Raw genomic sequence first — 21893 nt, forward strand, 5'->3', positions numbered from 1 at the left:
CAGTGTCATATTCTATTGTATAGATTTACCACCTCTTATTTATCCATTCATCTCTTTATGGATACTTAGGCTGCTTCCATATCTTATCTAGTATAAATAATACTGCAGTAAGCTTATGGATGTGTATGTCTTTTCGACTTGTTTTGGGTTTCTTTGGATAGCTACCTAGAAGTGGAGTTGCTGTATCCTTCTTTGTCTCTTGTTATAGCCTTTGTTTTAAAGTCTATTTTGTCTGGTATAAGTATTAGCCCCGCTTTTTGTTTTGGTTTATTTCCATTTTTATGAACTTTATAAAATTTTATAAAATTTTTAAAACATTTTATATTTTTTCATTCCTTTTCTTTCAGTTTGTGTGTGTCTTTTCAACTTAAGTCTCTTGTAGATAGCATATGTAAGGGTCTTGTTTTGTTATTCAGTCAACATATGTCTTTTGATAGGAGCATTTAATCCATTTGCCTTTAAAGTAATTGGTTTTTTAAAATATTTGATTTATTTTTAGAGATAGGGGAATGGAGGGAGAAGAAGAGGGAAAGAAATATCGATGTGTGAGAGAAACATCAATGGGCTGCCTCTCACACACCCCTAATCAGGGACCTGGCCCACAACCCAGGTCCCAGGCATGTACCCTGACTGGGAATTGAACCAGTGACCTTTTAGTTCACAGGCTGACACTCAATTCACTGAGCCACACCAGCCATGTACATTTAAAGTAATTGTTGATAGATATGTATTTATTGCCATTTTATTCTTTTTTTATTCATTTTTTTCCTTTTCAAAGAAGACCCTTTAACATTTCTTTTAATACTGGTTTGGTTGTGTTAAGCTTCTTTAGCTTTTTCTTGTCTGGGAAGCTCTTTATCTGTCCTTTGATTCTAAATGATAGCTTTGCTGTATAGAGTAATCTTGGTTGTAGGTCCTTGCTTTCCATCACTGAATACTTTTCGCAAGTCCCTTCTGACCTGCAAAGTTTCTGTTGAGAAATCAGCTGACAGTCTTATGGAAGCTCCCTTTGTAGGTAACTAATTGCTTTTCTCTTGCTGCTTTTAAGAATCTCTCTTTGTCTTTAACCTTGTGAATTTTCACTATGATGTGTCTTTGTGTGGGCCTCTTTGGGTTCATCTTGTTTGGGACTCTCTTCCTGGACTTGTATCGACTATTGCTTTCACTAGGTTAGGGAAGTGTTTTTGTCATTTTTTAAGTATATTTTCAATTCCTTGTACTTCTCTCTCCTCTTTCCAGCACTCCCATGATGCAAATGTTGATGTACTTGAAGTTGTCCCAGAGGCTCCTTACTTTCTCCTCATTTAGATTCCTTTTTTTTTTTTTTTTTTGTTGCTATTCTGACTGGATGTTTTGCTTCCTTATATTCCAAATTGCTGATACAGTTCTATGCTTCATCTATTCTACTGTTGATTCCCTGTGACCTATTCTTTATCAGTTATTGTAACCTTCATTTCTGACTTGTGCTTTTTTAAGGTTTCCATGTCTTTTTCTATGCTGTTGAAGTTCTCCCTAAGTTCCTGGAATGTTCCATAGCCATTGTTTTGAACTATCTGTAGTTTGCTTACTTTCATTTCATGTAGTTTTTTTCTGGAGATTCCTACTCTTCTTTCATTGGGCCATGTTTCTTTGTCTCCTCATTTTGGCTGCTTTCCTATGTTTGTTTTTATGTATTAGGTAAAGCTGCTACGTCTCCTGGACTTGTAGAGTGGCTTTATGTAGTAGGTATCCTGTAAGGCCCAGTGATGCAGCCTTCCTGGTCACTGGAGCTGGGTGCTCCAATTGTACCCCTTGTGTGGGCTTTGTGCACCCTCCTGTTGTAGTTAAGCCTTGATTTCTGTTGGCAGGTCACTGGAAGGGATTGACCTCTAGGTTAATCAGATGTGAGGACTAGCTGTGACTACAGCAGAGTAATTGCTGTGCAGGGGCTGACCTCATGGAGTAGTACTACTTCAGTGGGGCTTTGGTGCTTACTGAGTTCTTCTCTTAAGTGTGTTGCTCATGGAGGTGGTTGGGTTGTGATCTGGAGTAGTCTGAAGGTGACCACTGGGTGCACAGTCTCTGGGGCCTCCTGGGAGGTACAAAGTCAGCCACTGCCTGTTTATTGCCTGGGGCCACCCGGTACAGGTTAGAGTGATATGCAGATAGCTGCTACTTGTGCTAGGCTTCAAGGTGCCCAGAAAAGGCCAAGCTATGAACCAAGGCCAGCTGTTACTAGAGCTAGGCCTGGGGTCACTTAAGAAGAGATATGGGGTATGCAGGGTCCAGATGCTGTTTATTTGAGAGTTTTTAGGAAAGTCTGAAGCATGAACCAAGAAAGGTTGATTATATGGAAAACCCAGTGGAAGTAGCTTGGGTGGGCTGGCAAGTTGGGTGGGACAGGATCTCAGGGAATCACAAGGGTAGTGTTAACAGTGTGAGCCACCTCAAATATGGTGTCCTGTGGGGGAAGGCTCAGAATAGGAACAATGACCTCTGTTAGAACTTCTGTCTGGGAGAAAGCTGCCCTGCTAGCCTTCCCCTGAAGCCCTCACCCTGAAGCCAGCCAATTCCATTCCTCCCCTAGTGTCCCTGATGTTTTCAAGCTGCTACCCCAACTTGAGCTCAGAGTGAATGAGTCTTAAGTCTGTGCAGGGACCCTTCAAGAGACATGTCCAGGACTCCAGAAGCCCTCCATGACACTCAGCCACATCTGGTTTTTATTTTCCTGGCAGTGGAGCCCTGGGCTAAGGGTCCAGATGTGGGGCTGGGAACCCTCCCTCCTTAGGGATCCATAGCCAAGATATTACTCCTGTGGGTGTGGAAGCAGCCCGTTCTGTGTTTCTGCCTGTCCTACCAGTCTACCAGTATCCATGTGTTTTCTTAGTTGTAGGACTTCTGTTCAGCGTGACTTCAGGCATTCTGAATAGATAGTGTCTTTTTAAAAAAATATATATTTTATTTATTATGCCATTACAGTTATCCCATTCCCCCCCTCACTCTCCTCCACCCTGCACACCCCTCCCCCACCATTCCCCCCCTTTCCTTCATGTCCATGTGTCACAAGTTCTTTAGATTCTGTATTTCCCCTACTATTCTTGCCCTCCCCCCTGTCTATTTTCTACCTACCATCTATGCTACTTATTCTCTGTANTTCTTGCCCTCCCCCTGTCTATTTTCTACCTACCATCTATGCTACTTATTCTCTGTACCTTCTCCCCCCTTCTCCTCCTCCCACTCCCCTGTTGTTAATCCTCTATGTGATCTCCATTTCTATGTTTCTGCTCCCGATCTAGCTGTCTTCTTAGTTTGCTTTTGTTTTAGGTCTCTGTGAGTTTGCTGTCCTTTCACTGTTCATATTTTTTATCTTCTTTGTCTTAGATAAGTCCCTTTAACAGTTCATATAATAAGGGCTTGGTGATGATGAACTCCTTGAATTTGACCTTATCTGAGAAGCACTTTATCTGCCCTTCCATTCTAAATGAAAGCTTTGCTGGATAGAGCAATCTTGGATGTAGGTCTTTGGATTTCATGACTTGGAATACTTCTTTCCAGGCCCTTCTTGCCTGTAAGGTCTCTTTGGAGAAATCAGCTGACAGTCTGATGGGCACTCCTTTGTAGGTGACTATCCCCTTATCCGTTGCTGCTTGTAGAATTTTCTCCTTCATTTTAATCTTGGGTAATGTAATTGTGATGTGCCTTGGTGTGTTCCTTCTTGGGTCCAACTTCTTTGGGACTCTCTGAACTTCCTGGACTTCCTAGAAGTCTCTTTCCTTTGCCAGACTGGGGAAGTTCTCCTTTATTATTTGTTCAAATAAGTTTTCCACTCGTGGCCATTCCTCTTCCCCTTCTGGTACCCCTATAATCTGGATGTTGGGATGTTTAAAGCTGTCCTGGAGGTTCCTAAGCCTCTCCTCATTTTTTGATTTCTTGTTTCTTCATTCTTTTCTATTTGGTTGTTTCTTTCTTCCTTCTGGTCCACTCCCTTGATTTGAGTCCCAGTTTCCTTTCCATCACGATTGGTTTTCTGTGCATTTCCCTTCATTTCAGTCAGTTTAGCCTTCCTATGTTCCTCTAATTTGTGGCTAAAATCAACCAATTCTGTGAGCATCCTGATCACCAGTGTTTTGAACTGTGCATCTGAAAAAGGTTGGCTCTTTCTTCGTCACTTAGAATTATAGGCACTGGGGCTTTGAGCTGTTCTTGAGTCATAATGTTTGGTCTGTTCGTACCTGTTATGTATGAGGGGCGGAGCCTTAGGTGTACACCAGGGCGGTGCCACCCAGTTGCTGGGTTGTGACGCTGTACGTGGGGGCAGGGTTAGAGAGGGGGAAAAAAATGGCGCTTTGCTCCCTCAGCTCTCTCTCATATTTCTGACCCCTCTGCAGCTTCCCACAAGCAAATTGGGCCCCTCTGGTGCTGGTTCCCGGGTGTGTGGGCCCGTATACTCTCCAGGACCCTGCGGGTCTCTCCAATGAACTCTCTGTGAGCCTGGGAGCTCCTCCCAGCCCCTCAACCTGGAGAAAGTCTTTCCAGTTGGTGTTTTCTGGCTCTAATTCCTGTCGCTGGGGCCCTAGCCTGAGTGGTCTGTCTCACTGTTCTCTCCTTAGCTTGGTTTATCTATGTGTGAATATGTGACTGCAGTCAACCAGCTCCCCTGCACCCTCACTGTGTTCGCCTTTTGCCACGCCACACCTGGGATCCACCAACTGCCACCGCCTCCTCTGCTCCTGGGTTGGTCAGACCAAACAATCTTTACAGCCCGACCCCACTCTGTTGCTGACTCCGCCCCTCTTAGTGGTCTGGTTGAATGGTTCGTTGTTGTTGGACTTCCATATAGTTCAATTTTCACTGTTTTGGCTGCGTTTTTGTTACTAAAACTTCGCTGTCTTTAAATTTAGTTCTGGGAGGGGGCACAGTGTGGCCCCTTGCCTATGCCTCAATCTTGGCCGGAAGTCCTAGATAATGTCCTTTGATGCATAAAAGTTCTTAATTTTGCTGAAGTATAATTTATCATGTTATTGTTGTTGCTTATGCTTTAAGTGTCATGTATGTAAGAATCCATTGCCAAATCCAAGTCCATGAGGATTTACTCTTGTTTTCTTCTAGGATTTTTATAGTTTTAGCTTACATTTATGTCTTTGATCTATTTTGAGTTAATTTTTGTGTGTAGTGTGAGTAGGGGTCTAGTTTTGTTCTTTTGTGTGTAAATAGTCAGTTATCCCAGCACCATTCATTCTTCCTTAGGTGGTCTTGGTGTCCTTGTCAAAAGTCCTTATGTTAGTACCTTTTTTTCACCCTCTACTTCCAGAGGTCTCTGGTGCCTTTAACCTTTGATAATTGTGTATATTGGATTTGTCTGCTTTTTTCACTATCGAGCTTAGAATTCAATTTTCTCTGGTCTACTCCTATTAATCACATTTTTTAGACAGTCTGTTATCACAGTTTTTAATATTCTTTGACCCAGGAGCTCTTTTTTTCCCAGTTGTGTTCTCGTGTGTGTGCATTTGTTTATTTAAATTGCTTTCTAATTTTAACTGTATCACAGTGAAAATACCCAGTCATCACCTTGTCCAGAAATCCTCATTTTCCCCACTCCCCTAACTGACTCCTGCCCTTCAGTGCTTTAGCTGTAGCTTCTGCTAGACTCTGGACTATAATGCTGTGTGGGGATGATCTCTTTTCTCCTTTATCTGTCCCACCACACTGAATTCTCTGCAGCTGGGACTACATTTTACTTCATCTTTCTGTACCCAGCAGTTCAGTATAGTTCCTAATACATAGCAAGAGCCCAATTAAAGTATGTGTAAAGGTCTGATAATTGGTTCAGTGCATATGAGGCTCCTACTTTCCCTAGTTTGCAAATGAGAGAGACGACATAAGGGGTTGCACAGCTGGTGATAACTGGGCAGGCCTGCACTTTGAATGCAAGGCTAACCTCTCTGCAGGTGCTGGGTCTCCCCTTATCTCTTTAGGAATCCTGAACACTTTTAGCAGAACAGGTCTTCTAAGCCTTAACCTGCTGAAAATCTTAACCTTGCTGTCTCAAATTCAGGCTTCTATAATTTTTTCTCACACCAAAGTTTTAAATGGTTAGAAACTGAAATCTGCTGCTCTTTTGTGGTTTCTTCATGGTGTTCAAGTTTGAAAAGTTTTCTTCCCACTAATAGCTTGATGAAAACTCAGTGTTTCCTTAGTTCTAGTTTCTGTGTTCTTTTATTAAAATGCTAATATATCTGAAATTTATTTTAGAATGAACTGTGTATTCATCATTTTAAATTGCTGATGTACTTCAGGAGGTTCAGCAAGTCTCATATTGCTGGGTATTTAGGTTATTGCCAGATTTATGCTATGACTACTTTTGTGTAGACACTTTTTTTATTCTCCTGCTGCTGCTGTTATTATTATATTTTGGCAGGTGATGGTGGTGGGTAGTGGAGGGCTTCATTTTTCTCTTCTTCAGTTGGAGTTTCATTTCCTTAGGCTGTACTTTCAAAGGATTAAGGAAATTAACAATCATTTAATCAAGCATTTATTGAGTTCCTGCTGAGTATAGGGCGTGTTGCTCCATGCTGCATTTCTCAGTGCCTCTGATTGACAGATAGCTCTGCTTTGGGGCAGTTCTGAAGACCTTGTTTTCAGCAGCCAGTACAGTGGCTGTTGGATACATATTTTTATTTACTTTAATGTAGGTTGGGGTAGTTTAGGTGATTGTATTAAAGTTCTGTAATGACTGCAAATCTAGTTAAATGTAGTTTCTTACAAGTCTGGCTCTTAAATCAGGGAGAAGAAATGACATTGGAATATTGAAGATCATTCCACTTGTGTTAGCCTTTATTTTTAATTTTTTAAAACAATTTACTTGGTTACTGGTTATATGACCACGCTAAATTTGTTGTGATGAATCATCTCTGGAGACTTGCCCTTCTAACACTGTATCTGATATTCACTGAAGAGTTTTAATTTTCAGTTTTTAAGACAGGTAAGGCTAGTTTAAATAATGGATGCTAAAGAAATTATCTGAGTGGCTAGATGAGTCGTCTCAAAATAGATAATTCATTCCTTTTTTAATTGGAATTTATATGGTATGATGACAACTTAATTATTGGGTAAATTTGTGATAAATAACTCAAAAGACTTTTACAGAGATAAAGTAAGTTGGTTTTAATTCTATTTCAGGAATCCACTTGAACAACAATCTAAACCATGTAAAATTTGGCTTGGATCATCATAGACTGTCTTCTCCTACACAAGCAGCAGCAAAGCAAGGGCAAGTGGACTTGCCCATGACAAGAGCAGGAACCAACAAGATTGTTCTGTTAGTGTGTAACCGAGCCTGCACTGGACAACAAGGGAAAAGGTGAAACCAACTTATTTTCCAGTAACTGCTGAGGCTTTTAAAAGTCTTAATATTTTCAAGTGTTTTTATAAGAGGAATAAAATCATTCTTACACTTAGTATATAGTTAATTTTTGATTTTGATATTTAGAAAGAATATGTGTATAAGTTGACCTGATTGGAGGGATTGGGAGGGGAGAATGTAAAATTAGTGAGTGAGAATCTGAGTGAGAAAGGCTCTTCAACCTCGTGTAGTTTTCTTTCTTTTTTTTTACTGTTGACATTACTACAGTTGTCCCTATTTCCCCCTTCTGGTTTGCCCACCTCCACCCAGCCTCTACCCCTCCACTCCTTCCCTCTGGCCATCACTGCCCTGTTGTCTGTGTCTGTGGTGGGTTAATGTGTATATGATCTTTGGCTAATCCCTTCACCTTGTTCCATTCAGTTCTCCACGGCATCCCCTCTGGTAGCTGTCAGTCTGTTCCATGTTTCCATGCCTCTGTTTCTATTTTGTTCAGCCATTTATTTTGTTCCTTAGATTCTACATATAAATGAGATTATATGGTATTTGTCTTTCTCTGATTGGCTTATTTCACTTAGCATAATAACCTACAGATCCATCCATGCTGTCACAAAAGGTAAGATTTCTTCTCTTTTAAGGCTGTATATTATTCCATTTTGTAATTGTGTAACACCACAGCTTTTTTATTTATTCATCTACTGATGGGCACTTAGACTGTTTCCTGATATTGCCCTTCTAGCCCATGTAGCTTTTTAAAGGCTCCTTTCATATCTATATTTGCAGCTTAAGCTCCTTTTGGGGCCCCAGACTTACACACCAAATCCAGCTTTCTTAACACCTTTAAAAAAAAAATTCTTAACAAGTCTACTTAGATGGTATGTACACCTCAATCTTATGTTCCAAACTGAGCTCATTCTTTCTCTCTGTACACATGATCTTCCTGCATTTCCCATCTGAGCAGTGGTATACTCTTAATTCAGCAGCATAAGCCAGAAAGTTGGGGGTTGGAGATCTCTCAAATTTTTTTCCATCTATAAGAACTTGTAGGTGTTTTACACTGTCTTTTAAATTAGCCTTATCACATAAGTAATGTAACCTGAGTAATAACAAGCAAGATGTGGATCTACTTTAGGGAAAAAGGACTTTGTGTTCTAATATTGTTAGGGTAGCATTTATAGTAGCCTTTGAAAATGTTGCTTTGATAGGTTCCTTTTTAAAAGATGGTAAATAACATAAATGCAAATGTATTGATTTGTATATTTATGATGTTCATTAACAAATGCTTGAGTGTTTACAGTATGTTGGGCACTGCTGTAAATACTGGGGCTATGGCAGCAAACAGACAGGATCTGTGGTTCTCATGGAACTTATGTCCTAATTAGGACAGAGTGGCTATAGACAAGTAACACATTTAACTTCAGTTACTCCACTTTGAAGATTTTAAAACTGTCTGGGATGATAGAGTGTGCTGGGGCTCGAGGACGCTCAGTGAAAGTGCTTTGGTGAGGGAGGGCTTTCTTGAGGAGGCAGCAGCTGAGCCCGAGTGAGGCGAGGGGGTGAGCTGTGTGAGCTTCTGGGGAACAGAATCCCATATAGAGGGGACACGGAGTACAAAGACACTGAGCCTAGAAGGAGCTGGGCATGTTTAAGGGACAGAACAGAAGGGATGTTAGTCTCTTAGAAGTGAAGACATAGTTTACATGTGCTTGAAACTTACTTTACATCACTGTTGAGTGCCACTGTGAGTAAACTTTTTTTTTCCATTGGATTTAGGGTTTTTGGTGATTTTAGCACCTCTCCTTGGGCCTAAGTCAGGGTTTATCTGATTCCTCATTCATTCATTCACTCACTAACACGTACCATTTTCTAGGCATTGCTGCTTGGGCTACTAAGATATGTAGATCACAGTTCCTGCTCTCAGTAACTCACAGTGTACTGATGGAGGCAGAAGAATAATCAGGCAGTGTTAGTGCTATGGTGCAGAGCACAGGGAGCAAACCAGCAGGGTGCTTCCTGCATAAGGATAGCTCCACTGGGTCGTGACACAGGTGAGTAGGACCTAGCCTAGCAGGATGCTGGGAAGACTGCTCCAGTCTGAAGGAATTGGCTGAACAAAGACCTGGGTTTGTGAGTAGGACACATCCAGGGCACACAGCAAGTAGGTCTGAATGGCTAGGGTTTGGGGGAGTGAGGCCAGGCCAGTTGTTCTCCTTCTTGGCTGCATTTTAGAACCATCTAGGGAGCTTCTAAAGAAATCACACTATTCAAGCCACCCAACAGAATGACTACAGTAGGATCTCACGGGGCTACACTGGGGCATCCTTTTTTTTTTTTAATATATTTTATTGATTATACCATTACAGTTGTTCTATTCCCCCCCCTTCAATCCCCTCCACCCGCACCCTCCCTCCCCCACCATTCTCCCCCCCTTAGTTTATAACCACGTGTCTCAAGTTCTTTGGATTCTATATTTCCCCCACTATTCTCGCCCTCCCCCCTATCTATTTTCTACCTACCATCTATGCTATTTTCTGTGCCTTCTCCCCCCTTCTCCCCCTCCCACCCCCCTGTTTCTAACCCTCCATGTGTTCTTCATTTCTATGGTTCCACTCCTGATCTAGCTGTCCTCTTGGTTTGCTTTTGTTTTAGGTGTGGTTGTTAATAACTGTGTGTTTGCTGTCCTTTCACTGTTCATATTTTTCATCTTCTTTTTCTTATATAAGTCCCTTTAGCATTTCATATAATAAGGGCTTGGTGATGATGAACTCCTTGAACTTGACCTTATCTGAGAAGCACTTTATCTGTCCTTCCATTCTAAATGAAAGTTTTGCTGGATAAAGCAATCTTGGCTGTAGGTCTTTGGATTTCATGACTTGGAATACTTCTTTCCAGCCCCTTCTTGCCTGTAAGGTCTCTTTTGAGAAATCCGCTGACAGTCTGATGGGTACTCCTTTGTAGGTGACTGTCCCCTTATCCCTTGCTGCTTCTAGGATTCTCTCCTTCATTTTGGTCTTGGCTAATGTAATTATGATGTGCCTTGGTGTGTTCCTTCTTGGGTCCAACTTCTTTGGCACTCTCTGAGCTTCCTGGATTTCCTGGAAGTCTATTTCCTTTGCCAGACTGGGGAAGTTCTCCTTTATTATTTGTTCAAATACGTTTTCCACTCGTGGCTGTTTCTTTCCCCCTTCTGGTACCCCTATAATCCGGATGTTGGAACGTTTAAAGATGTCCTGGAGGTTCCTAAGCCTCTCCTCATTTTTTTGAATTCTCATTTCTTCATTCCTTTCTGGTGGGATGTTTTGTTCTTCCTTCTGGTCCATTCCATTGATTTGAGTCCCAGTTTCCTTTCCATCACTATTGGTTTCCTGTGCATCTCCCTTCATTTCAATTAGTTTAGCCTTCATATGTTCCTCTAATTTGTGACTATGTTCCTCTAATTTGTGACTATAATCTACCAGTTCTGTGAGCATCCTGATAAATAGTGTCCTGAATTGTGCTTCTGAGAGGCTGGCAATTTCTTGGTCGCTGAGAGTTATTGGCTCTGGGACTTTGAGTTCTTCTTGTGCCATCTTTCGGGTTGTTCGTGCCTGTTCCATAGCAGGATCAGAGCCCTAAAATGTTCACTAGAACAGGGCAACTAAGTCGCTGGGTTGTGACGTTGTATGTGGGGGCGGGGTCAAAGAGGGACTATGGCGTCCTGTCCGCCGCCTGCTGCCACGGCCCTCACCGGTGCCGCAGTTGCTGCCGTCACCTGGCCCACGCGTTTCGTCCCACTGCTCGCGAGTGCGCCACCGCCGTCAGCCCTCGCCCCCTGGGGCCTGCGTGGTCTGTCTCACTGTGCGCGAATATGCGCCCGCGGTCTGCCCCGCACCCCAGCTGGTTCTCGTCCGCCTGCGCGCCTGGGTCGGGGGCCCTGTCCTGCCCGACCCTGCTCGCTGCTGGCTCCGCCCCTCTTACCGTCCCCGTTGAACGGTTAGATGTAGTCGGACTTCCGTATAATGCAGTTTTCTGTCCTTTGGTTGTGTCTTTGTTTCTCCAAACCTTTGTTGTATTCAAACTTGGTTGTGGGAGAAGGCACAGTGTTTCCACCTATGCCTCCATCTTGGCCTGGGCATCCTTGTTTAAAACTCCCTTGGTGATGTCAGCCTGCAGCCATACTGAGAACTCACGGCACTGCCTTCAGTTCTCTAACACTGGCAACCCAGCACTAGAAGGGGCCACATGGCTTCTCCCTGAGGCTAGGAGATAACTTTCAGTGTCATTTGCTTGCCAATACCTTCCTTCTTGTCAGATTATCAGAATAGGGCCACCTGCCTGCTGGACCTGCTAGTCCTGTCTGCTCCTCTGGCATTAACCCCTTGTATGTTTTATCTGTGCTGTTTGCTCCCCTCTTCTTTCCTTACCATCTGTACTGACCCTGTCCTCTTGCTGCCTAATATCTTAGCATCATGCTCTCCCAGAAGCCATTTTGGTGTATGAGCTGTTAAATTTTACTTAGAAATCTCAGCTTCTCTTCTGACTTTTTCATCCACTGATAAGAGTAATTAAACTTCTGTTTGTTTTATTTTGAGAACAGTTCTAAAACCAATTATATAGTGATTCCATGTAGGAAGGTCATGTATAAGGAACTCCATTGTTAAAGGAATACTGTTATTTAAGGTGATTGAGGTGTTTTTATGTGTGTGTTAGGTTTGGGCTGCCGTTTGTGCTGCACCTGGAGAAGACAGTAGCCTGGGACCTGTTGCAAAAGGAGATCTTGGAGAAGATGAAGTATTTCCTGAAGCCTACAGTGTGCATTCAGGTGTGTGTACATTCCGATGCTCCGGCCCAGCATGTGTGTGTATCCAGTAGAGAAATAGCCCTTGCAGGGAAGTTTGAAGTCAGACCTCTGCATTAGGGAAGGTGGACACTGAGCTGGAGTGTTCAGAAGCCCTGGGGCAAAAGAATCAGCTGTGTTCATATTTTCAAGAGTGAGGACTTAAACCTCAACTTATGAAGCAAGCTGGACACTTTTCCCTTTCTAAGATTTGTCTAATAACATTTAGCATATGATCAGCTTGGAGAGACTGCAGAACATCCGTCTGTATATTTTCAAAATTGAGATTATAGTGTTAAAGTGTCCAAGGAAAAATTAAGTTAATGCTCCAGTAAAGCCACATATGACCTGTCTTGTATAACATGTGTGATGTGTAAATTGCATTTGGGTAAATCACATTTACAGTGTATGAGAGTGGCTCATTAACCTAACAGAACATTGTGGAGGAGCATTTTGCAGAACAGTTTGCTCTCTCTTTAACCTGTTTTGGAAACCAGTGTGAAACAGATGCTCTTGAAGAGAAATCCAGCCTAATTCTCCTTCCCATTCGATGTAGGTGTGTCCGTTCAGTTTGCGTGTGGTCAGTGTGGTGGGAATCACATACTTACTGCCCCAGGAGGAGCAGCCACTGTGCCACCCAACAGTAGAAAGGTAAAAAAAAAATAATCACCTTCTAGAACTTCACATGTGCTCATGTGCTCTAGTGGTGTCTGGTAAAATTTTCACACAGGTGTGGTGAGTTCTTTAGACTCATTTAGAAATTAAGTACTTATTTTACTTTTGATTCATATTAGGGTATGATATGTTTTAGGATCCTTTTTGAAATCAGAAAAACCTAGAATACCCATGTTATAAAGCAAAATACTGTATATAGTAGAACTGCAGATTAATGACATTTGCATATTCACTGAGATGGATGTTTCCCAAAGTAAAATTCTGAGCCTACAACTTTCTTCTCTGAAATCCTTGCATGGTAACCTGTGTTGTAAAAGACAAAGCCCAGGCTCCACAGTGCATGACATGTTTTAATTTGGACCCTGAGTACTTCCCTCTATTAGGCCTCACTCTTCTCCCTAACACCCTAAGCCTTCAGCAGTGTCAAAGCACTGAGGAGTGTTTGGATGCACTATTTCATGTGTCGTTGCTTCTGTTGATACTATCTTTCCTCTGAGCCTTTCTTTAAACCGTCCATCCTTCCTCCATGATTGAATTGTTCATTTCACTGTCCTTCCTCAGCTTTCTACATACTTACAATGACAACACTCTACTGTATTAAAATAAGAGAGATGCATATATGTGTACTACACATATATGACATATAAATAGAAAAACTCTCATGACTGTTTTATTATTATGATTTTTCAACAAATGTTGTAGTGCCTACATTTCCAGATTCCACAAAGTCTGTAACATAGTTCTGTTTGAAAGCAGGTCACTGTTTGGTTTTAGAGATTAGAGTTAATAGAAAATGCTTCAAACATTGCAAAACATAAGAAATACTAGATGAGTGATACGATTAATACTGAGCTTCTCAGGAGGTAGAATGAGCCAGTGAACTCAGGGGGGCTTTATCAAGGAAGGAGGTGGAACTCGAGCAGTACCTTGCAGAAGTTGAGATTGGCGTGGACAGAATCTAAGGACCAGGCATGGTTTATGGGGTGATGGCAGGGTTGCAGGAGTAAACTTTCTCCCCGGAGAGACAGTTGTCTCTATTTGGGTTGGCGAGACATTGAGCAGAAAGTTGGAAAGGTCATAAAGAATCTGAGAGTGACTGGACAGCCTTATAACAGGGCTCTAAATTTCTTCCATTCTCTTTATTTCTGTACTGGACATTTTAATTTAAGGACATTTTTCCAGTCCAATTTTAATCTGCTTATTAAATACGAGGTTATTATAATGGTGTCTAGAAACTTTCTGATGGGGACTGATGATGGAGATTTTCAGAAATTATATGATTTCAGATTAGATGATCATATTTAAGTAAAATTGTTTATTTAGAAAATAATATGTGACTTCCCTCCCCTTCCCCCTTCTCTGTCCCATAGGGCTTTAAAGTCTTGTGGACCAGGTGGCACTGCTCATGTGAAATTAGTGGTAGAATGGGACAAGGAAACAAAAGATTTGTGAGTATTTTTTACTTAGTGTTTGTAGAGTCATTAGTCTAAAAGTATAATTTTGATCATTTAAATTAGCTGATACCCAGATCTCTCTTTTCTTTAGCTTTTAGTGTCCAGATGTGTTGCTAATCCTTTATTTAAGTAGTTTATTATTTCTCTTCTATATATTCTGTCACTTGCTGCTGAGATACAAGCTATATATGTATTCATATATATTCATAAATATATTCATTGTAGGTCCAATTATTTTGATTTGTATCACAGTTGCATTAATTCTAAAAAGTTATGCAAAATACATGCCCTTAGTTATAAAGGGCAAGGATATATGAATTAGCATGTGACCAGTCCCAGAAATATCTTTAAAGTTATTTCTTTAAAATAACTTTATAGATAATTTTTCAAGAATTTTCCATGTTCCATGTTTGGAACATGGAAACTTGCTTTCTTACACATTGATCTTCTTGGTTATGAATTTATATCTACACTCTAAAGCTGTAATTGTATTTTGTGTCTGTTTTATAAGATATTCTCTGATAAATGCTTTCTCTTTCCAATGACAGTTTGTTTGTAAATACTGAAGATGAATATATACCTGATGCAGAAAGTGTTCGTCTGCAAAGGGAGCGTCATCATCAGCCTCAAACTTGTACTTTATCCCAGTGTTTCCAACTCTACACCAAAGAGGAGCAGGTAACAGTTGGGAGCATTTCTTGGGTGGCGTGGTAGGGGTGGAGTCATGACAGGGTGACAAGGGAGAAAGAAATTATGTCCCAGAAAACTCCCCAGGAGTTGTGCTTTTATGTAGGGTCTGTACACTTAATGGGTATCTTAGTTTTTTTTGGGGGGGGGGGCGGGATTTCATAACAATTATTTAAAGTTTTAGAAAAACTTGATTAATTGAAAAGCTCTAGGAATGAACCTTTTTAGTTAATTTTTTTCCTTTTAATGGTTGATGATAAAGGTTTTTTTTGTTTCAATGTACAAATTTTAAATCATTTTCCTTAGTAACTAGAACAGTGATTCTCAACTTTTTGGTATTAAGAATATAGGTGCCAGGACCTATTTAAATTAATTATAATGAAATAAAACTAGAAGTTCAGTTTCTTAGTTGCGTTAGCCATATTTCAAATGCTCAGTAGGCACATGTTTCTCTCATACTGGGCAGTGTAGCCATAGACAGAAAGTTCTACTGGGCAGTGCACTTTGGACCACTTAGCACAGTGCTTTGCAGATAGTAGCGACTCAGTAAATATTTATATGTAAGGATGGACAGACAGATGGATAAACAAGTCTCTGTGGACGTGGCTCAGGCCTGTGTATTTTTTAAGCCTCAAGGTTTGTGTACCTTGAAAAACCTTGACTAGAATACTTGGAGTTTGTCTGGAGTTGATGTCTAGGATCATAATTTTGACTACTAATTGTTATTGTTCACTCTTAAGTACATAGGGAATTATGCAATTTCAGGGTTGGAGAGGACCTTATAGATCCTTTTTTCTAATGGTTGGGTTCTACTTAATTTCAAATAGGTGATTGTTCAGCCACTGCTATGAGGCATTTGCTTACTTAGGAGACTCATCATTTCCCCTTTGGATATCTCTGATGGAGAATGAAATCATCTGACATACGTCCTTAGGTTACTACAACCCACCAGGTGTTCTCTCTTCTGAGTTCATTAAGAACAGTTGAGGACAAATATTTGTCCTTTAAATATTTGAAATGTTTTTCTTCTTTTCACTGAGTCTTTTCTCCCCCCAAGTTCATAGCTAGTTCTTCTGATTCACAGGCCCGTGCTCAATCCACTGAGCTATGCCAGCCAGGAGCTCATAGCTAGTTCTTTTAATAATTTTCATAGGACACATTTTTCAGTCTGTGGCTTATATAAAGTAGTGGGCTTTGAAACCTGTTGATTGCTTGCTCTGTACAGCACTTTATCCTATTGAGGTTTTTTTTTTTTTTTGAGTTGATTTGGGAGATGTTTGAGAATGACACAAAGCTTAGAGGTGAGCAGACCTACTAGATGAGAACACTGGTATTCTACAGAACATCTCACTGATGTAGAGGGATGATTCAAGCTAGCAAGATACATTTTAACAGAGCCCTGGGTGGTGTGGCTCAGTGGATTGAGTGGCAGCCTGCCAACCAAAGGGTCACTGGTTCGATTCCCAATCGAGGCACATGCCTGTTACAGGTCAGGTCCCTGGTAGGGGGCACTCAAGAGGCAACCACACAGTAATGTTTCTCTTCCTCTCTTCTTCCCCTTCCCTCTCTAAAAATAAAATCTTTTTTAAAAAGACACACTTTGATAGGGATTCATTTATTCAGTAAATATTTACTGAGTATATACTGTGTGCTAGGTACTGCACTACGTCCTGGGGATTTGGCAGGGACCAAGGCAGACAGTGTTTCTGCCCTAAGCCTTTTTACAGTCTACTGGGGATAAGCAAGGACATAAAGGAAGCAAAACAAAGGTCATGGGGTAGGAAGGAATGTGGCATGGTTGAGAAAGAGAAATGAAGCTAGTTTGACTGGAGCACAGTGGGTAAAGAAAAGAGAGAAGAGACTCTGTCTTGGTCTTTTAATAATTTTCCCATGGTGCCTGGCACATAGAAAGCATTCAATAAGTATGTACTGGAATGAATGAATTAGTGAGTGAGGGTTACCTGGAGAGTTCAGTCATTGGGTCCAAAAACAATAGTACAAATACTGGAGAAGAGAAGGTACGACTTGGCTGGCAGTAGGCTGTGTGACAATAGCTTTGGGATTGGTTGTCTGCGAGTTCAGTATTGATCAGTAGTTTCATGTGTGCATCAGCTACTGTCAGCTCACTCAGGATGCTTTAGAAGTTGTCCAGAATGCAGATGGTGATGGCACTGCTCTTTTCATTAGCTTAAATGTTCCCTGTTGAGACACTGGCAAACTGGGCACAACCAGAGAGAATGGATAGGAATGGTGCATCTGCAAATTATGACATGGCTGAATCATTTTAACAGAAGAGCCCGAAGAACTCAGGAATTTCCAGGATCATCCTGTGGAGGAAGGGTTGGACTTAATTTTATCTGAAAAGCAGAACTTGAAGATTGGAAATTACAGGGAAAATGATCCTTTCTTTTAACTGAGTTGTCTGAAAATGGAACAGCTTCCTTCTTAGCTAGCCCTGCTTCGTGTAGTAGGCAGTTAGATAGACCAGCGATGCTCAGTCCTGTATGCAGGTCAAAGAGCTATCTATAGCAGTTTACAACTATGAGTATAGGAGAAAGACAGGTGTTTTAGAGACTGTCGTAGTTACTAGACATTACGCCATTCTTAATTTATCTTACAGAAGTATTGTTAATGTATCAAATACTAAAAAACAACAACCTATTCCTTTACTGCAAGCACTAGGCTGGACAGCTATGCATGTAGACTGTTAATGTCACACAAATGTGAACTTACCAGATGACAGTTTAGGTCCCTTCCAGTCAAACTTTCTGATTCACTTTCACCCACCCAAATTTTTGTCCTCCTGCAATCATGATTGGGTCTCCTGTCTTGGAAAAAAAAACTCCCTTAGTTCTGCTCCCTTTCAAATCTCATGCCAGTCTTCTTCCTCCTCTCTTCTGCCTGACTTCACCATTATTGTTTCCTTGGTTTTTTGTTGTCTGTCTGACTCGCACTCCTTACTCTGTTCTCTGAAGTTCTCAGTCTACACTTGACCTCTCTGCAGGTTTGGTACTGACAGCCTTCTGTCCTTACTGTTCTTTTCCCCCAATTTCCCTGGTTTTCTGACTGCATCCTCAGGCTCTGGTGGTTTCTGAACTTTTTCTGTTTCCCTTAAAATAGGCATTCCCACAATTTCCTCTTGGCTTCTTTTGCTTCCATCTCAGCAGGAATGGCCTTCCATTCCCATAGCCTCACTTAGTTCACTGTGATGTGGTCCCAGATCTGGTGCAGCTTCTGATTTCCATAGCATATTTAAAAATCTCTCACCTATTGACACCTGTAACCTAAGATGTCCCCATCCTGAATCCTTGGTTTGCAGAGATGACATGTGTAGATGTGAGGCCCAGAATGACATTTACAAAGATTGTCTTGATAGCAGGAGGTCAGGATTGTTTAGAGTAATTCAGTGCTAGGGAGAAGGAATAGTTAGGAGGTTAGAGAAGTCCAGATAAAGAATGAGTGAGGACTTTGAATTCAGGTGGTATTAATTGGGGTAGAGAGGAAGTAACAGAGATGAGAGATGGCAGAGAAAGAATAAGTTTGAGTGGATATGGAATAGGAGGAAGAGGGCAGGGTTTGCAGGTTTGGGATGACCCCCATGATCTGTCTTTGGTGGGTGGTTGTGGTGTTTATTGAGATAGGACAGGAGGAGCAAGAGGACTGACTGTATGATGGAAAGGCGATGAGTTTGGGAGCATGCTGAGCTTGAGGTGCTTCAGAGTCATAGCCTTTAGACAGTGTTTACCTAATACATTGTTCCTTTTTGAGAGATAATCTATGCAGCAAATGTTTGGGTGCTACTTTTGGTGGTGTTTTTCCACTGAGTTTCATCATATGTAGTTTTCAGAGAGATTCTGAGTTGTACCAACCAGGCCCTGGCCAAGAAGTGAGTCCAGCTACCATCTGTCAGCAAGCCTTGCTTACCTAAGGAGCTTAATGCAGTTGTGCTCCTTGTTTTCAGCTGGCCCCCGATGATGCCTGGCGCTGCCCACACTGCAAGCAGCTGCAGCAGGGGAGCATCACTTTGAGCCTCTGGACCCTGCCTGATGTGCTCATTATACATCTGAAGAGGTTTCGACAGGTAAGAACAGAGGCCATGACCCCCTTGTGGGCTTTGTGGGGGTTCTCTAGTGTCCCTGTTTGATACCATGCACCTGTCTCTGTGTGTTACAGACACAGTCTGCCTCTTTTGGGGGGTCATCCTTTTGGGGGTCACTCTTTGTTCTTTCCAAGCAAAATTGATGTGTTCTATGACCCTTTAAATCCTACACATTTTAGTTCATACCATGGATATTTAACTTTGTTCATGAGCATTTGCTTTAAATTTGTAAATAGTGTGCTTAAATTTTGGTGAGTGTACTTTGGCTTAAAAAAAAAGAGTAGCACTTCTTTCTGGGGATAGGTAGAATTATTTCTCCCTAAAATAGTAATAGGTGTCATCCTGTTCTTAAACAGTAGTTGTACAGTTGGGGAAATGAGTCAGAAGTATGTACAAAGAAAATCTACTTTGAGTTATATCACTCTGTGAGTCACTTTTTCCAGAATGGCTATCAGTTCCCTGAGGATAGGATGTTCGAGGACTCCCCATGGTAAGAAGTATATAGCACACAAAAACTGGGAGGTAAATGGTAGGGGGGATCTCTGAGGCCTGGCTTTAGGAAGTTTTATATCTGAGATTGGGGTAGGCATTTAGTGGGAGCAGGTGTGCAAAACCCTGCTGCCCAGGGGAGTATGGCTTCTGCATGAGGCTGGCAGCAGCCAGTGTGGCTGGAGTGCCAGAGTATGGGGAGAACGGTGTAAGCTGAGGTGGGTAAAGTGGTCAGGGATTGGTCACTGTACAGACCTCGCAGGCAGAGTGGAAGTCTGATAATGGTTTAAGCTGAGAAGCAACATCAATAAATTTGTGTTTTTGAAAAGAGCATTCTGGCTTCAGTGTAAAGAATTAGAAGGCACAAGAATGAAGACAGGAGATCTGAAGGCAGCTATTGCAGTCATCCAGGGTGGGGAAAGGATGCTAATGGCTTGGACCAAGGTTGTGGCAGAGGAGAAAGACCTGAATACATTTAAGAGGTGCTTAGGACTTGCTGATGAAGCAGAGGTGTCAGGAGTCACACACACGTGGTTCTAGGGCTGGGGCATTCACACAGAGGTTTGGGGTCCAGCTGCGTGTCCCAACTACAAACTCCATTTGGGATGTGCAGGTGGGTAGGTGATTGATGGCTGGGGCCCCAGCCTTCTCTTCTTCCACACACACAGACTAATTTCCTTTGCTTTCTGTTTCTTTTGAAAGCATATCATTACCCTTCCAACACCCCAGACTAAAAACTGCAAGGTCATCTTTGACTCTTCTTTCTTGCCCAGGCAGTTACCTCTTCTGCTCATTTGTGCCTCTCCATTGCCTTCTGTATGTGTCCCCCCTTCTCCCCATTCTTGCTGTTGCCCTGCCAGTTCAGACTTTTGATACTGTCCAGCTGGTTGCAATTGCTGTGTCTTTTAACTGATTTCTTAACCTAGGTGACTTTTTTCTGTCATGTTTTATGCACTTCTAACACAGTTCTTCACCCACAACTCTGATGACATCACTTCCTTAAAGCCTCAGTCTTCTCCCTTGACTAAGAACTAAATCCAGGTTCTTTAGCCTGGCTCTCCTGACCATCTAGGACCCATCCTCCTTTTCTTTTATGAAAAAATTTCTTTCCTAATGGATCAGTGTCTCCTTGGGGTAGCCATTATTTATTCCCCATTAATTTTTTAAAGCTCCCATAGACACAGGAAACATTCAGTAAATATTCAACTGATGGTTTGATTTCACAGGATTTTCCTTTGGACCTAGGGAAAATACAGTTTACCGAAGAGTATCAACTAAATGAATATATTAAGCTAAATCAGTGTTAACTTTTCATGTCATTGTTGGAGGGGGTGGGTAAGAAAAGGGCACTGCTCACTGACTAGCTGTTCTGTGCCAGGCACTGTGCTTTGTCTTCCTTGTATGTTACTACCACATTATTTTCATGCCTCTGTGACAGAGGTATCAGGACGGACCCCCTGAAATTGTCAGCTTGTAAGTCAAAAAACCTTAAAATCCCTTATCAAGTAAAGAAATGGAGACTCTAGGAGGCTCATTACCTGTTGTGTTATATATAGGTCATTGCTGGTTATACTTTTAGTGATCTTAAAACCTGTTCCTCTGGGTAGTTCAACCAATTAGTTTCCCTTGTTTTGTATGTAACTTGGGAAACATCAGACAGGTAACTAAAGCCTTTTCAGCTGCTAGAGCCTACATTCCATGCTAAACCTATTCACCATCTGCTTGCATGAAAATATCACCAGCACTTGTTTTTCTTCTTGTGACAGGAAGGAGACAGGCGCATGAAACTTCAGAACATGGTCAAGTTCCCTTTGACTGGCCTGGACATGACACCTCATGTGGTTAAGAGAAGCCAGAGCAGCTGGAGTTTGCCATCCCATTGGTCTCCGTGGCGACGACCTTATGGACTCGGGAGGGACCCTGAGGACTACATCTATGACCTGTATGCTGTGTGCAATCATCATGGCACCATGCAAGGGGGGCACTACACAGGTCTGCAGTGCGAGAGACCGGTGTCTGTGTGGACGATTCCTTCAGGCATGTTTGCTTGTGACAGGATCACTTTGCCTTAGAGCCTCACTGCCCTTTACGATAGGCAGTGTGCCAACTGTGAGGGCAGTTTTTATCCTTTGGATCTTTGTCTAAGAGCAAACAAGTGGAACTTCTTTCTTCTTTTTCTGAGCTGGACCGTCAGTGGCGGTCTGGCTGGTTGGGGAGTGGTGTGTGCAGATAGCACTGTCTGCTTCCCCATGGACTCACTGTGTTCACCTCACTGCACTCTTTATTTAGGGTCTCAGTCTACTTCCTTGACCTTCTAGCTTCTTCCTGTTTTGG

The 21893-nt window shown here is 41.9% G+C and overlaps 1 protein-coding gene across 1 annotated transcript in view; it reads left to right on the forward strand.

The window, feature by feature from the left end:
* USP31 (ubiquitin specific peptidase 31) overlaps positions 1-21893 on the forward strand; it is a 69024-nt gene that overhangs the window by 34515 nt on the left and 12616 nt on the right. Inside the window, exons 7-13 of the mRNA XM_037070672.1 lie at positions 7159-7339; positions 12029-12140; positions 12712-12806; positions 14201-14278; positions 14833-14962; positions 18933-19052; positions 21326-21551. Of these exons, the coding sequence (XP_036926567.1) occupies positions 7159-7339; positions 12029-12140; positions 12712-12806; positions 14201-14278; positions 14833-14962; positions 18933-19052; positions 21326-21551 (942 nt within the window). The remainder of the gene's footprint in view (positions 1-7158; positions 7340-12028; positions 12141-12711; positions 12807-14200; positions 14279-14832; positions 14963-18932; positions 19053-21325; positions 21552-21893) is intronic.

The sequence above is a fragment of the Sturnira hondurensis genome, unplaced genomic scaffold (assembly GCF_014824575.4).
Source record: "Sturnira hondurensis isolate 20B ecotype Veracruz unplaced genomic scaffold, ASM1482457v3 Scaffold0018877, whole genome shotgun sequence".
Classification (NCBI taxonomy): Eukaryota; Metazoa; Chordata; class Mammalia; order Chiroptera; family Phyllostomidae; genus Sturnira; species Sturnira hondurensis.